The sequence below is a fragment of the Carcharhinus amblyrhynchos genome, chromosome 10 (assembly GCF_965287045.1).
Source record: "Carcharhinus amblyrhynchos chromosome 10, sCarAmb.v2.hapA, whole genome shotgun sequence".
Taxonomy (NCBI): domain Eukaryota; kingdom Metazoa; phylum Chordata; class Chondrichthyes; order Carcharhiniformes; family Carcharhinidae; genus Carcharhinus; species Carcharhinus amblyrhynchos.
Window position 1 is genome coordinate 42194844 of NC_137333.1, and position 16960 is coordinate 42211803.

At 42.8% G+C, this 16960-nt stretch overlaps 1 protein-coding gene across 3 annotated transcripts in view; it reads left to right on the plus strand.

The window, feature by feature from the left end:
• poglut2 (protein O-glucosyltransferase 2) overlaps positions 1-16960 on the plus strand; it is a 79032-nt gene that overhangs the window by 39321 nt on the left and 22751 nt on the right. For 2 of the 3 annotated variants that reach the window (XR_013888030.1, XM_080196919.1), the window contains exons 7-9: positions 1905-2114; positions 4595-4684; positions 14807-14911. Coding sequence is in view for 2 of the 3 variants with exons in the window: in XM_080196919.1 (XP_080053045.1) it covers positions 1905-2114; positions 4595-4684; positions 14807-14911 (405 nt within the window). In the remaining variant the exon portion in view is untranslated. The remainder of the gene's footprint in view (positions 1-1904; positions 2115-4594; positions 4685-14806; positions 14912-16960) is intronic. The other variant, XM_080196921.1, reaches the window with a different exon arrangement.

Genomic DNA, 16960 nt, shown 5'->3' on the forward strand with positions numbered 1-16960 from the left:
AGCAATACACCAATTTTCAGCAAGCATTCATATTATAAAGAAACTGCTGCAGATGCTGGAAATCTGAAATAAAAGAAATATTCAGTAGGTCTGGCAGCATTTGTGGAGAGTGAAGGAGAACTAATATTTCAATTTGATGTCCTGAAGGAAGGAAAAAGAAATGTCGAATAAAACAGGAAAGGCGAAATGACATAATGAATGATGGCGCAGGGTGAACTGGGGTGGTAGTGGGATAAGTAAAGAAACAGAAGACAGGTCTGTAAGAGCTGCAAAAGACAACAGCAGAATCTTTAATTAAAGTTGCTGTCTGGGAAAAATAAAAGCAGTGATTTGAATCTGAAATTGTTGATTACAGCATTGAAGGTAAAAGATTGTTAAGTGCTGTATTGAATGATCAGGTGCTGTTGATTTTAATTGTCATTTTAATTCTCAGCCACACTCCTAATCTGATCTCTCGGTTCTCAGCCTTCAATGTTGTTCTAGTGAAACAACAGAAAGCTTGAGGAACTGCACCTCATATTTCAGTTAGATACTTTGCATACGTTTAGATCTTAGGTTGAATTTTAAAAATCAGATTAAAAGCCACTTCTCGTCTTTTTCATACTGCAGCTTTTAATAATGAATATGCGGTTGTCACTTGCAGTTATGAAACTAGGCCCATCTTTTGATTCCTTTCTTGTTTCATTGCCTTGCTTTGACACCTCTTTTATCATCACTCTATCCCTCAGCACTCTGACCCTCTAAAACTTTCCCTGCTTTGGTACTTGCTCATAACCTGTTACACCTCCATTTTTTTCACTTATGATGAAAGGTCATTGACCTGAAATGTTAACTCCATTACTTTCTTCACAGGCGCTGCCTGATCAGCCAAATACTTCCTGTAATTTTTGCTTTTATTGCAGCAAGCACCAGCATGGATTCCATTTTCCAGTTATGCAACCAGCCATTACTCTGCTACTTTAGAGATTAATGTAAATGTATTATTTGATTGTAAAAAATAACCTTCATTTCTATGGCACATTAACCTTATAGTCACCATCTCAAAAATGGCCTTGAGCTTCAAAATGCTATCATCAGCCTTGCAAAATTACAGGGTAATAAACCACAGAATTACTTTTATAGACATTAGAAACTACACACCTCAAAAACCTTGAGGTTTGAATGCATCATGGGCATAATAAAAATTCAACAACTGCATTGTGGAATTCTAATGTGTTTGTGGACTGTAAAGTTGCCATAAAAACTACTCCGAATGAGACACTAAGGGTTCGACAAAAGAACTTTGCTCATTTCACTAATGTAAGTAAGATAACCAATATTTGAAATCCAGGAGAAATATAAACATGCTTTTAAATATTAGAACAGGCTTTGAAATTATATCTTTTTCCCGAAATTAGGCTCAAATCATTTGGTCAGTTTCCACTTGAAATTAATCTTTGGGAGTTAAAGGTATAAAATGGAACTCTGTTACCTCGATAATTAAAGGATTTCCCGTCGACAAGGATTACCTAAACTAGAATGAACAAACCTAAATTCTTAATATGAGGATAATTATGAAGTTCATGTAGATGAAAAGTGTTATAAATATTCACTCACATTTATGCATTGAAATGGTCCAGACATCTGTTAACTTGCACTGGTCGCATATTAATTGCATCATTCATTGTTATTTCTTGATGTCACTGGAAGAGTTATTTCATGTTTATGTGAAAAGCAACATGATACTGAATAATTGGTGCTTTGATTTTTAAAATAGTCAAGTGATGACAAGGCATTAAATAAGCTGGATAGTCAACGTGCACCTGTTTCTCTCAGACAAGCAAACATTGTGTTGTGTATCTTGAGCTATCATTTAAGCATGTTGCATCAGATCTAAGAGTCCTTTGAACTTTTTGTTTTTGTAGTACAAGTATCAAATCAACATTGATGGTACTGTGGCAGCCTACAGAATGCCTTATTTACTAGCAGGAGGTGGTGTTATCCTAAAACAAGATTCAATGTACTATGAACATTTCTACAATGACCTGCGACCATGGGAACATTATATTCCATTTAAGAGTGATTTAAGCGACCTTTTGGATAAAATTCAGTGGGCAAAATCTCATGATGAAGAGGTAATTTTGAGCATTTTTTTGTTTAATTGCAGAAACTGAACATCATTGTTAATAATTGTGACTTTATATTGCTGTTTGGTGATTTTCTAATTGGCATGAGTGGAATTCTGTGCAAGTATTGACTAAATTAAACACATTTACGTTTTTGTGACTTGTATGTTGTGGTGGGACATGTGTTGTATTCTCTACTTAAGAACTCTTTAATCATCTCTTGCAAAGCAAACATTCTTTTATATAAATAAGTGTCTTGTTCTAGTAGTGGAAGTATGGCATCATTGTGATTGAAAGATAGAAGTTTTAGAGAAGAGCATTTGAGGGTGCCCATCCAAGTTTCTTCGGCTGTCTAGGCCCTAAGTTCTTGAATTCCTGTCTTAAACCTCTCTGCTTTACTACTTCTAGTCCTCTAAGATGCTTTCTAATACCTAGCTTTTTGACAAAACCTTTGTTCACCTGTTAAAATGCCTTCTTTAATGAAAACAGAAAATGTTGGAAATATTCAGCATGTCCTGGCAAAATTTGGAGTGAAAAACAAATAATTTTCAGGTCGATGATCTTTTCATCAGAACAGATAATTTACAGTTAAACAGGCTAATGTCTTCTCTGGTTTCGTGTCATTGTGGTAACACTCCTGTGAAGTGCCACAGAATGTTTTGCTACATTAAAGACACTACGACCTGAATCTTGTGCTCATCAGGTACACATGATCAGCGGGCCCAGAAGAGGGCACAATATGCCCTTCCAGATGCAATATGACCGCAACCATAATTTCACGCTGGTTGCCCAATTAATTGCTAGCCAGTGTGAAACACACACTGAGAAAGGCTCAGCGCTGCTGGGAGGGTGGGAAGAGTGTGGCTGCCGAATGAAGTGAGGGTGAGCATTTCCACTGAACTCCCTGAAGGCTGACAGCTGCTGAGGAACTGCTTCAGGAGCTGCAGTACTGTCTAAATGAAATGGATTTGCAAAAATGCTATGAACTCTGTGAACCCTGCAAATTCAAGCACCTGACAGCAGACCTCATGAGACCTCAGCCTTCAAACCACATCTTCTGTTCCGCCTTGGGAATGTTTGTTGTGAAAATATGACAGTCGCCTGACCAATTAGCCCATCCACCAACCATAAAAATGGATGAGCCATGTAAAATCTCCACCAATTGTCTCCTTAATGGACTTAGTTGCCTATTTAATTGTCGACAGGCACACTTCGAATTCCTATGCAGGCTCGCCGACCATAATGTTGTGCGTAATCAGCAGCATTTTGCCTGCTTTAACGAGCTCCTGGGTCACGCATACGCAAGCTTGAGCATTGTTAAAAATCTAGCCTATGTAAATACAAGTTAGTATAAAAGTGCATGCTACCTGCATCCATTCATAATTAGAGATCTTGGAGACTGTTCCAGACCTGAGCCAACTACTTTATTTTTTCTCTCTTAGTCGCTCTTAAAGCTCTTTATTCTCACTTCCCTGCCATGTGATTTTTAATTTCTCACATCCTGTTCCTACCCCAGCCCCTCACTGATGCTCTGCCTTCCTGGACTTTAATGCACAGCTGCCTCGCTAAATATTTTTAAGAAGCGGGTTGATGGGTTCTTGATAAGAGAGGGGATTAAGGGTTATGGGGAGAGGGCGGGAAAGTGGAACTGAGCCACAACAGATCAGCCATGATCTTATTGAATGGCGGGGCAGGCTCGAAGGGCTAGATGGCCTACTCCTGCTCCTATTTCTTATGTTCTTATGTTCTCTATGTCTCTCCTAACATTTCCCGAATGAAGGCACCATAACCTTCAGTACATATAAATCTCTGCTTCCAATATTTTATGTAATACCAGATCCCACTGACCCATCACTCCTGTCTTTCTCAAATTACATTGACACCCCGTTCCTCCAACACATCAAAGTTTAAAGTTCTTATCATAGTTTTAAATTTCTTTACTGTCTTATGCCTCATTCGTTGATTAACCTCCTCTAGAATTACAACTTTCTGATTCTCAACACTCTTGTTCCTTTGAATCCTGTCTTTTGGGCACCTCCACCCTTTGTCCAATATTTGACCACCCTGTTTTTAGCAGCTTGGTCTCCATACACTGGAATTCATTCCTTAAATCTTTCTCCTTCTCCTCCATGTCTTAATTTAACACCATTCTTAAAATCAACCTGTTGATCAGGTCATTGGTCAGAACTCTTAATATTTGTGTTCTTGTCTTGCATAATGGTATGTGCCTCAGATAAAATAGCAGGTATTTTGTGACATAAAAACTAAGCATATAGAAAACTTAATAAAGAAGAATAGACGTATTGCTAATTTCTTGATCATTAACATCTTACTCTGGTATTTCAAGACCAGTAAAAGTAATGGAAAGCTCCTTTACGTCTAGGTGTACACTGGGTATTTCTGTGGGTGTTCTGGTCCCAACATGAAAGTGCAAATATTGACATGACAAAAATGGAAATATATTTTTTTGCTTTTGATATAATTCATAGGCCAAAATGATCGCAAAAGCGGGACAGGACTATGCTCGGAACAGGCTTATGGCAGATCACATCTTCTGCTACTATTTTAAACTTTTCCAGGTAAGTGGAAGCATTTACCACATGAAAGCTCCATGTTTGAAACCTGTGGTATAACTAGAGTTATCATCAAATTAACAGAACTGAAGAATGATCTAAATGCACATGCACTGACCTAAATAAATGAGTTAGCAGGTTATGAAATTTAAATACTTAATTTAAAATCTTTACTATTTCATAGGGCTTTGATATGAAATCCTACAGTTTTAATACAATGGATTTCCTGTTTGCCATTTCAAAGTAGTGAAATTATTTATATGTGAAGATTGGGGATTATCAGAAAATGATACATTTTCTTCCACGAAAAATGTGTCCATGACACACACAAGTAGCCACAAGGTTCCAGGGAGTGTTAAGTGCAGGCAAGGTATCTAAGTGCATTTCTCCTAAGCAGCATCCCAGTGATCTGAAAGACATTTACAACTGTTAACATCAAGAGCGATGTCAGGATTGAGCCTAATTGAACCTCCAATCCTCATGTCCCAGTCAATGTTAGCTTGTTATTGTAGATTTCACATTTATTTAATTAAATATATTTAAATTCAGAACTTTAACTCACAACCCCGCATTATCAGAAAATTAGCATTATCACTGTCTGATGATACCCATAAAAGTCAACAAGCACATAAGCTCATCAGGAGTTAACATCAAAAGCTCAAAGTTTACTTTTAAGAGTGGCTCAAAATTTACAGTTTTTGTGCTTTGTGGTGTTGGCTTCTGAAGCCCTGAACTTTGTTTTTATGTTCATATTTTTATTATCTAGAACTTTACACTCAACAGTTTTCTCTGAAATATAACTAAATGGCTAAGCACGACACTTTATTGGACTTTATTCCATATCATGAGAAGCCCTTTGCATTTCAACTGCACGTTCTTTTCAAATGAAGCCTTGAGAAGATGATTATGGATGCGTCTTTGTTATCAGTTCTTAAACTTCAGATGCTTCTTTATCACTTTTTATCTGGGATTGATCTTATAAGATATGTTTATTAAACTTTGGAACTTCGTAACTGAAGGAGGACTGCTACCACGTACTTCGACAGTAGCTGAACAGTTATGTAACAACAAACTAAAATGCTTAGGATCTAAAGAAAGCCTTGACTTGTGAACAATTTACTCTTTGTAAAATATTTTTTCAAACTGTTTTTTCCACTAAGACATAGTGTTAAACATAGGACCATCTGCTACCAGTGTTCAGATCACAGTAGCCACCCTTATCTCTGTTGATAAGAGTTCATGCATACCCAAGGACTTCAGTTATCTGTTATCAAAATTGGAATTGGGGAACACAACTCAATTTAATTTGATTTTATCAGACAGATATTATACTTTAATAATGAAGCCAAAAAAGAAAAAGAAACATTAAAACTTGATCATCCTTGTTAATTCTTCAATGAACTGAAACTTAGGGTGGAATTTTATCACCCCATTGTGCCCCTTCTGCAGTGGGAAAAAGGTGTAAAATGTAACTAGCAGGAAGGGTGCTTGTTTTTGCACCCATTTCCATTTTACTCAGCAACATCAGGACCCCACCCAAAACAAACAAAACATAAATTGCATTTTATTACATTCATCACAATGTAATTAGTGAGCTTCACTCCAATTGTCCCAGCTCACCTGCCTTAACCACCTCGCTCGCTGCAGCCAGATTGGTCAGGAAAACACCGCAAGTATAAAAGTCGTATTCAGGCACTTGAGCAGTGAGGGTGAGCAAGGAGATAAGTCTCTACTTTAAAAATGCTCCGTGTTGCTCATGGGGGGGTTGTTTCATGGCTGCCATGTTGTTTTCAGGTTGGGAGGGGGGCTCCTGTTGTTCATGGGGTCTGACATCAGCCTCTCAGCATGACCCTGGATCAGAGCGCTGATGTCAGATCTCTGGATCCTAGTGCTGGTGACAGACAGCACTGCTGGTGGGGGATGGGCTGGAAACTCTCTGAAGTGGCAGTGCTGCAGCTCAGGACTTGTCAAGCAGCGCTGTCTGTGGCCACTACAGCATGGGTTCTGGGCGTTTGTTTGTGAGGAGGAGAAATGGGGGGGCTGTGTTGTCATTCTGAGTGGCTTGGGAGGGTATGGAGAGTGGGTGTTGCTGGGTGTCTGCGGGGGGGGATATGGGGAGTGGGTGTTGTGGGGGAAGGCTACGGGCAGTATGTGTTGCTGGGGCTCTGTGGGGGATTTGGGACTGTGTGTCACTGGGGAGCTGTGGTGGGGTATGTATGAGGAGTGTGTGTTGCTGGGGCTTTGTGGGCGGGATATGGAGAGTGTGTTTTGCTGGGGGCTGTGGGGGAGGTATGGGGAGTATGTGTTGCTGTGGGGGTATGTTGACTGTGTCTTGCTGGGGGTCTGTGCAGATATGGGGAGTGTGTGTTTCTGGGGGACTGTGGGGAGGGTATGAGGAATGTGTGTCGCTGGGGGGTTGTGGGGGGAGCGCTATGGGGCATGTGTGTTGCTGGGCGTCTGTGGGGGGGGCGTGGGGAATGTGTGTTGCTGGGGGGCCGTGGTGGGATATGGGGAATGTGTGTTGCTGGGGGTATGTGTGGGAGAGCACGGAGGGTATGTGTTGTGTGGGGCTGTGGGGGTTATGGGGAGTGTGTGTTGTGTATGTTGCTGGAGGTGTGTGGGGGGCTGTGGGCAGTGTGTGTTCCTGGAGGTCTTTGGGAGATACTGGGAATGTACTTTGCTGGGGTTCTGTGGAGGGGCAGTGGGAGTGTGACTTGCTGGACTGAGGGCGAACAGAATTCTTTAACCCCTCAACCTGTTCCTCCCCTTCCCAAAACATTCCCTCCTTCAGATTGACATGATAGCTTTTGCAATGCAACCCACTGATCTTGCTTTTCTTTTGGTTGATGCTGAAGCTGAGGAGGAGAAACAGGAGGATGAATTGCAGGCAGAGGAGGTCCAGGCCTTATTGCAAGCAGGAGTAGAGAGATGGCTGCCAGAGGCAGGAAGTGGTTGCCACTCTCCCCAAGGTGGGGCAGGATAAGGAGGGAGTGGAGACAGCAGTTCCCTTTGAGCAACTGTCACACACCATTTGCCGCCAATGGCTCCAGCTCCAAAAGGAGACAATGCAACACCTGTGCCATTTGTTGCAGGATCTGGCACCTTGGGGCATGGGGAGGCGGGGGTGGCGGGCACCCACTTCTGATGGATGTGAAAGTGATGGCAGCTTAATCTTACACCACCGGGTCCTTCCAGATCACCAGTGGAGACCTTTGTGGTATTTTCCAACCATCCGTCCACAAGTGTGTGAAGGAGGTCACGGATGCCCTGTATGTCTGGGCTGACCAGTATATTAAATTTCACCTGGCCCAGCAGGAAGCTGGGCTGCAGGATTTGTGGTCATCATGGGGATGCCAAATGTGCAGGGGGTTATAGACTCAAGGCCCCAGTGAAAAATCCAGGAAGATTCATGAACAGAAAGGGCTTCCATTTAATAAATGTGCAGTTGGTGTGTGACCATCAACTGAACATCATGCACACCTGCCCCGGACACCCCAGCAGTGTGTATGACAGTTTTATATTGAGGAGGTCTTTGAGGAGAAGCCCAAGGTGCGGGGATGGCTCATGGGGGATATGGGGTACTCTCTTGGATTTGGCTGAAGACACCTGTACAGAAGCCTGTGACTGAGGTAAAGACCTGATATAACGAGGCCCATATTGCCACCCATTCAATAGTGGAGTGGTGCATAGGGCTCCTCAAAATGCAGTTCAGGTGCCTGGACTGCTCTGGCGGGGCCCTGCAATGTAGACCCCTGATATTGTCCTGCATTGTGGTGATGTGTTGTGCCTTACACAACCTGGCGCGGCAGCAAGGAGGAAGAGGATGTGAAGGCCGACAAGCTGGACGTCGCTGTAAAGGACACCATCCAGCAGGACAAAGGAAAAGAGGAGGAATCATAGAAGAGAATCATAAAAGCTCCATAGTGCAGAAGGAGGCTAACTTGGCCCATCGAATCGGCACGGACCACAATCCCACCCTGGCCCTAACCCCATAACCCTGCATATCCATCCTGCTAGTCCCCCTCGCACTAAGGGTATAGCCAATCAACCTAACCCACACATCTTTGGACCGTGGGAGGAAACTGGAGCACCCAGAGGAAACCCATGCAGATGGGGAGAATGTGAAAATTCCACACAGATAGGAGGATAACAACAATGGGCAACACCACCAGGATCTGCAGGGCTGGCGGCAGTAAGGGTCAAGCATGTGAGAGCAGCGCTAAATATCACATGCTTTGGTCACTAGTGGCTGTGTTGCCGTGTGTGGGTTCCATTCCCCTCCCCTCTCCCCCCTGCAATCTCCTGCAATATTGTGGTCTGTGATGTCCTTGATGATCATCCTCTGGAGGGCCCTGGTTGCTTCCAGGTGTCCGGGATGTATCCTTGACATCCTCTTCATCCTGCTGCCCCTGAGATGCCCTGGTGTCAGGAAGGCAGGAGTCAGAAGATGAAACCACAGCTGCAGTCTCCTGGGTGGAAGGCCCAGGCACGGGCTTGAGTCCTCCTTCCTCCCTCGGGGTTCCTGTGAGCCCCTGGGTCACTCACTCCACGGGACGGTGGTGCTTCTGCAGTGAGCTCCAGAAGCTCTGGTGTCATCTGGCCCTGCCAGTCCTGGACAACCACCTGCGTTCTTGGCACGGTAGCCAAGCCAACTCTTACGTAAATGCAACTCAAACATGCCTGGATTTATGACACCCAAAAGGTAGCCTGTAGTCATCTTGCAAGGTCAGAGTTGATAGCAAAATAAGCTTGAACAATGAGTCCATCTCTAAGGTTATATTGAAGTTGAGTGTGGACAAAAGAGCCATAAACTCCATTAGCAATATAAATTACTGATATGGATTACACAATCAAGGAAGGTAAAACAATTCCTTTAGGCTTCTGTTTGAGAGTATTCAAGAGCATGCCATGTCATCATGGAGACCAGATGTGGGAGTAGAAGATTCTTTTGTTTAATTTATCTGTGTATTTACACAGGGCAACAGAAAAGGGTAATTGCAGATTTTGTCTGGATTTAGACTGCAGCTCACTGAGTGGGGAGAGTCAAAGGACACGAATCTTAGCCAGGTCCGAATTTAATCAGAGAAAATTATAATGTAATCATTCACTGTGCAAGGACTTGGGTGAAGGTTTACGTTCAATTTGGAATTTGTGAGGGAGGGGAGAATCTAAAAGATTTGTCTACATTGAAATATGGGAAAGATTTTACAGTGGTTCTCACAGAGCTTGTGGCAGGAAACTTATGTAGTTAGCTCGGAAGGAGCTGTACAGACGCTGTGAGAGCTGACTGGGAAAAGGCAGTCTATGCATGTCCAAAGCCATGACAGGCAACTGCAGAGTCCACAATTGCAAAGTCTTTAAAGAAGATTGGAGGATGGCTTAGCCAAAAGCTAATGGACTGATATCCATAACTCATACACCTTGGCATAAGGTGGCACAAGGAACAGATTTAAAGTAAATTCTAGAGGACCGGGTGTGCCTTTGGATTGTCCCAGAAAGGGGGAATGAACTTTCAACATTTCATAAGTTAAAAAACTCTTGGGTGGGAGTAGAACTGAGTTTATAGCATCAGACTTTATAGGTGTTGTGCTAACGTAATGTTTTATTTCATTTCCTTTTATACACAATAAAGTTTGTTTTTGTTTAAAAATGTGAGATCTTTTGGCATAATTCTGCCAGTTAATTACTGAGTGTTTCTCTAAACATTAATGGTCCCTAACAGGATTGTAACAAAGGTAATTGTGAAACAATAGGTACAATCTTCCATTCTGGAGTTAAAGCCTGGTGACAGATGGGAAATTTGGTGTTATCCCTATTGGGTGTCCCACTGTACTTAAGAAGAACTTGGTGAATCTCATGAAGTTGACAGGATGGTCCTGCAGCTATATTTAAAGGGTACTAAGACAGGCATTCATTCACTCATCATCAGGCAGGAGCTCTGCATTACTTCTCCAGAGTCCTTATGGCCACAGCTCATACTGGAGAAGCTGTTAGATGTGAGCAATCACATCCTGGGACACACGAGGGGGCTTTATCTCTTATCTTTAGATATGAGTACCACCAGTGATCTAACTGTGTTTGGGTCACTGTTGCAGTGGTCAATGTTCGTCAGCATGTTCATCTTCCAAAGACACTGCTGGCTCTTGTTCCTTGCTCCTTCTTGTCCCTAGCCAACTGGTGATGGGCCTTCCTTCTCCTTATCTGGATGAGAACCAAAAAACTGAGAGTCATCTGTAGTCTGTGTCATTGACACCTAAGTAGTTGTGTGAACAAATTGAAGTAATACATTTAGTGAGCATGTTCTTTACAAGTTTCTCCCCATCTCAAACCCAGCAGGTCAGTACCAAGCCCTTTGCCTGCCCTCCAGCTGGAAATGGCAACCAGCCCCACCCATTTCAGGTGAAGGACATCTGTTCCAGTTCATACTTGACTGCACATGGAGACCTTGCTCTTTAACCAGAGTGATGACAGCCATGTATGAGAACCCTCCCTCTGGCACAATTCCATTGCCTCCACTACATTTGAGACATTGCCTTGGCAGCATAGAAAGACTAATCACATGAGCCATTGTCAACCATTACCATTTACCTGCGAGTATGAATGTTTGGAAACATGGAAGCATCCACCTTGAGAACCATGGTTCGGAAATAAACCTGCTATCATGCAGGCTTCACCACAGAGAGGAGAACACAACTGAGTACGGTTAACATCCAGTTGCCTCTCAATTATTAGGGTGACCCTTTAGTCGGCCATTTGTGCTGACCTTAAACTGCATCCACTTGAAAAGACCTTCCTCCCACTTTGAGGGATCTCACTAACTGCATGGTTAGGGTTTGATTGGAAAAATGGTGTGGGGCGCCTTCTAGACTTGTTCCACCATCTTCTACCCTCTCCAGTCACCTACCAACTTCTTCCATCATTCTTGACCCTGCTAATATCATTATTCATCTCCCTCTGTCACTTATGAACCTTCCCCAAATATCCTGGATCATATTATGATTCACCTCCATATGCCTTTTCTCCCTCAAATCAAGCACCCGTTACCGTCTCCATGCCCACTGTCAACCCTGCCCCTTTTGTTATTCAAGCCAGATACCTAGTCCCCCTCTTTGACAGCCCCTTGCATGGGACTGGAAGATTTTGTCCTATACTTTTTTTTTAGCGAAGGCATAATTAATAAAAGTACATTATATAAAGTATTACATTGTAGTAAACTGGAACTTAGGGTGGATTTCATGGCACACTTTACACAAATAGTTTTAATAAGAAAAGTAAGAAAGGAAGTGCATTTTTGTCAGATTTCAGGAAGTCTCAAAGTACCTCACACCCAGTTGGACATGTTGCAGCCCTCTGGACTCGACATTGAGTTCAACATCTTTAGACTGTGACATTTCTCCTCATCTTGACCCTTTTTTATATTGAAAACATTTTTTGTCCCTGTGCAAAACCCCCTACCTCCCAGGATCATCTGCCACTTGTTCTTGAGTTTCACTTTCATTGAGCACTGACCTTTGTTTCTCCCATTAACATATTCTGAAATCTGAGATTTTCACCACTACTAGCACCTTTTACTGCCATTAATACTTCCTCAGTCTCATGACCTACACATCTTTGTTGCAATCTCTCCTAGTGCCTGCTGTTAATGACCTACTCTGTTCCAACTGCTCCATCCCCTCTTATATAGTATACAATCCATCACATTCTCCCTCTCTTTAACTCAGCAGAAGAGTCATACAGACTTGAAACGTTAACTCTATTTTCTGTCTCCACAGATGCTACCAGACCTGCTGAGTTTTTAAATGTGAGGTTATCCACTTTGGTAGCAATAATAACAAGACAGATTATTACTTGAATGGATGTAAATTGAGAGAGGTGGATACCCAGCGAGACCTTGGTGTCCTCAAGCATCATTCGCTGAAAATAAGCACGCAGGTACAGCAGGCGGTATAGAAGGCAAATGGTATGTTGGCCTTCATAGTGAGAGGATTTGAGTAAAGTTTATTTATCAGTCACAAGTAAGACTTACATTAACAGTGTAATGAAGTTACTGTGAAATTTCCCTAGTCGCCACACTCTGGTGCCTGTTTGGGTCAATGCACCTAACCAGCACGTCTTTCAGATTGTAGGAGGAAACTGGACCACCCAGAGGAAACCCACACAGACCGAGGACGTACAAACTCCACACAGATATTGGCCCAAGTCAGGAATTGAACCCACATCCCTGCCACTGAGAGGCAGCAATGCTTACCACTGTGCCACTGTGTGTCCCGGTATAGGGATAGGGATATTTTACTGCAATTGTATAGGGTGTTGGTGAGGTCACATGTGGAGTATTGTGTGCAATTTTAGTGTCCTTATCTGAGGAAGGATATCCTTGCTACAGCGGGAGTACAGCAAAGGAATACCAGGCTGATTCCTGGGATGGCAGGTCTGTCATATGAGGAGAGACTAAGTCGGTTAGGATTATATTCACTGGAGTTTAGAAGAGTGAGAGGAGATCTCATAGAAACTTATAAAATTCTGACAGGGTAGATTCAGAAAGAATGTTCCCAATGGTTTGGGAATCCAGAACTAGGGGTCATAGTTTGAGAATAAGGGGTAACCCTTTCAGAACTGAGATGAGGAGAAATTTCTTCACCCAGAGGGTGATGAATGTGTGGAATTCACTACCACAGAAAGTAGCTAAGGCCAAACCTGTCTGATTTCAAGAAGAAATTAGATATAGCTCTTGGGGCTAAAGGGATTGAAGGATATGGGAGGAAGGGGGCTCAAGATATTGAATTCAGTGATCAGCCATGATCAAAATGAATGGTGGAGCAGCCTCGAAGGGCCAAATGGCCTACTCCTCCTCCTTGTTTCTATGTTTCCAGCATCTTGATTTTATTTTAAATTAATTGCTTACCTTTACTTCAATATAGCCAACAAAATATTATTTCTAAAGTAGTGGAAAAAGATGTAAAATTACCCAAAAAGAGATGCACATAGACAATTAGTGCAATTTACTTGAGATGAAGTGGCTGAATGAAATAGCTGAACTCTCAAAGCTTGCTTAAAAGTTAATTTGATGTATATCTTCTGTAAATACTGGGAAGAAAATACCAGATGCAATGTTTTGATTTTATATCTTAATTATCCAGTGGTAATGTTGCGCTTCTTTGGGTAACAGTAGCTTTGCTACCAGATGGCATACTGAAGATGGTCACCATATTGAGAGTCATCATTAAATGCCCTACCTTTGAGGTACCTACATTACACCATGTCTTGGTAGAACAGTATAAATCATCATGAACTCTCCTACAGTTCCTGTTATTCCTCTTTCCCCTCACCCCAAAGTTTTGCAGTTTTATGAAATCTGCATACTCCATGTTAGTTTCCACCAGAGAAGGTACTAAGATTCTAAAGTTTTCTGTTCCAAAAAATACATGTAGTGATGCAATATGAGGGTAAATGTGCAACATAAAGCACTAAAGCTGCATGTTATAATCAAAGTTTATAGGTCTTTTCTCCCTGGTCAATTGAAGTTAGTAATGCAGAAAAATGCAGTGCAGAGGTGCAGCACTCTCAGCTTCTCAGATGTATATTCAAACTGCAGAACACGAAGGGTAGATTTTTATAGCCCCTCCCACTGAGAGAATCTTCCAGTCCTGCCAAACTCAATGGACATTTGAATGACTTGCCACATTTTCCAGCCTCACCCCTGCCATGATGGAGCCGTAAACTTCCACCCCAAGTGGGACAGAATAGGGAAGTGGAATGAGAGTCAATAACACCAGCTTGATGAACTGGGTGGCTTTGCCCTATGCCAAAATATTTGGAAGAGTGGGGGGATGCATTTCTGATGCACATTACACCATCTTTAGTTCAGTGTCAATCACAGGCCAAGCATGCTGCATAGAGGAGGACAATACTGGAATGCAATCAATAGTGAGTACCAATTAGGTCTTAACAAAATAATTTGGTCAACTGATCATTCTGCTGATTAGTGAATGTCTTGTAATGTGAGGAAAATTGGAAAATATATTTAAAAAGGACAGAATCAATAAAATAGAATGTAAAAATGGATAGCAAATGTATCCAAATTCCTTGTATTATATCAGTGATAATCTACATGTTTGTGTTTTTAAACAGGAGTATGCTGATCTTCAGGTGAGTGAACCAAAGATAAGAGATGGTATGCAACTAGTGGAGCAGCCAAAAGATGACCTTTTCCCTTGCATGTGTCATAGAACAAAGGTAAGAGTATGGATTTAAAACAAGGTTCTTAGAAGAGTCCTTCATGTTTCATGATAGGTTAAATGCTAGATCTGAGAATAATTTGAGAAGAATTTGATTAGCTGGTTACTCCTAACAATCAGTAAACATCATCACAACATAAGAAATCAGAGCAGACCTCACGCCTCCTCAAGCCTTTTTTGCCATTCTGTAAGATCATGATTGATCTTATATGAACATATCTACGAGCGTTTGAATCAGGAGTAGGACATTCTGCCCTCGAGCCTGCTGCACCAGGATTTCCTGCTGCAGCAGGAATTGGGACATCTTGTTGAAGCAGTACAAGACATTGGTAAGGCCACATTTGGCACACTGTGTGCCGTCTTGGTCACCCTATTGTAGAAAAGATATTATTAAAGTAGAAAGTGTGCAGAAAAGATTTACTAGGATGCTACTGGGACTTGATGGTTTGGGTTATAAGGAGAGGCTGAATAAACTGGGGCTTTTTCCTCTGGAGCATAGGAGGCTGAGGGGTGATCTTATTGAGGTCTATAAAATAATGGGGGGCACAGATCAGCTAGATAGTCAATACTTTTTCCCAAAAGTAGGGGAGTCTAAAACTAGAGGGCATAGGTTTAAGGTGAGAGGGGAGAGATACAAAAGTGTCCAGAGGGGCAATTTTTTTACACAGAGGGTGGTGAGTGTCTGGAACAAGCTGCCAGAGGTAGTAATAGAGGCGGGTACAATATTGTCTTTTAAAAAGCATTTAGGTAGTTATGTGGGTAATATGGGCCAAATGCAGGCAATTGGGATTAACTTAGGGGTTTAAAAAAAAGGGCAGCTTGGACAAGTTGGGCCGAAGGGCCTGTTTCCATGCTGGAAACCTCTATGACTCTATAACCATTCAATAAGGTTACAGCTAATTGTGACCTCAACTCCGCATTTCCATCTATCTCAAAAACCTCTGATTCCCTTATTAGTCAAGCATCTATCTATCTCTGCCTTAAAAGTATTCAATGACCCAGCTTCTACCACTCTCTAAGAAGAGAATTCCAAAGATTCATTACCTACTGAAAAAAAACTTCTCAATTGTGTCTTAAATAAGAAACCTCTTATCTTCTGCCTCAGCTGCACTTTGTTGCTCATTGTCCATAATTCTTAATTCTTAATTCCCTGAAAGACCAAAAATCTGTTTCAACCTTGTACATACAGTTCCCTGCTGCCCTTGACCCTTCATGAATGTCTCTCCTGCCCCGCAGGCTCCCTTTCCTGCCCCCCAGGCTCCCTTTCCTGCATTCCCCCGGCTTTCTCTCCTGCTCCCCCAACCCCCTGGGCTCACTCACCTGCCCCCCTCCCCTAGCTCTCCTGCAACACCGGTTCCCTCTGCTGTCTCTCCCAGCCCCCCTCCCCCATCTCCAAACTGGCTATCGCCTCTGCTACCTCTCTAGGCCACCCCATTTCCATTTCTGACTCCGTCTCTGGCTCCCGCTCTCCGGCTCCCAGCCCCTCTCTCCGGCTTCCAACTTTCCCCCGCTCTCCGGCTCCCGTCCTCGGTCTCCCGCCCTCGGTCTCCCAGCTCTCCAGCTCTTGCTTTCTGACTCCCAGCTCTTGCTTTCTGACTCCCAGCTCTTGCTCTGATTTGTGGCTCCCACTCCTGCTGAAACCCCTCTTGCCTGTCTCAATATTGAGGCCAAGTGGGAAACGACCCTTATACGCATGTTAGTTGCCAGGTGGGGTTTTAACTGAGGCAAGGGTTGGCCTAGGCGTCGCCCATCATAAAATTACAGACAGGTTGGGGCAGGTGGGAGGGATGGAAGGTAGGTGGGTGGGGGGAGGCCATTGGGGAATTCTATGGCCCCCACCTCATGCCTGCAAACTCTTCAGTGGGGGAATCTAAAACCTTGGTGTGTGGAACGTAACTTTCATCAAATAACAGCTTCTATAATTCTTGAACAGGGACAAACCAAGAAAGTGGGTGGTCCAGTTTAATGGCTAGTGCTGCATCTGGCGCTGCTGGGACCTCAAAGCTGCCAGCCATTCTGAGTCAGGATTGAGGGGCGGATGATCAAC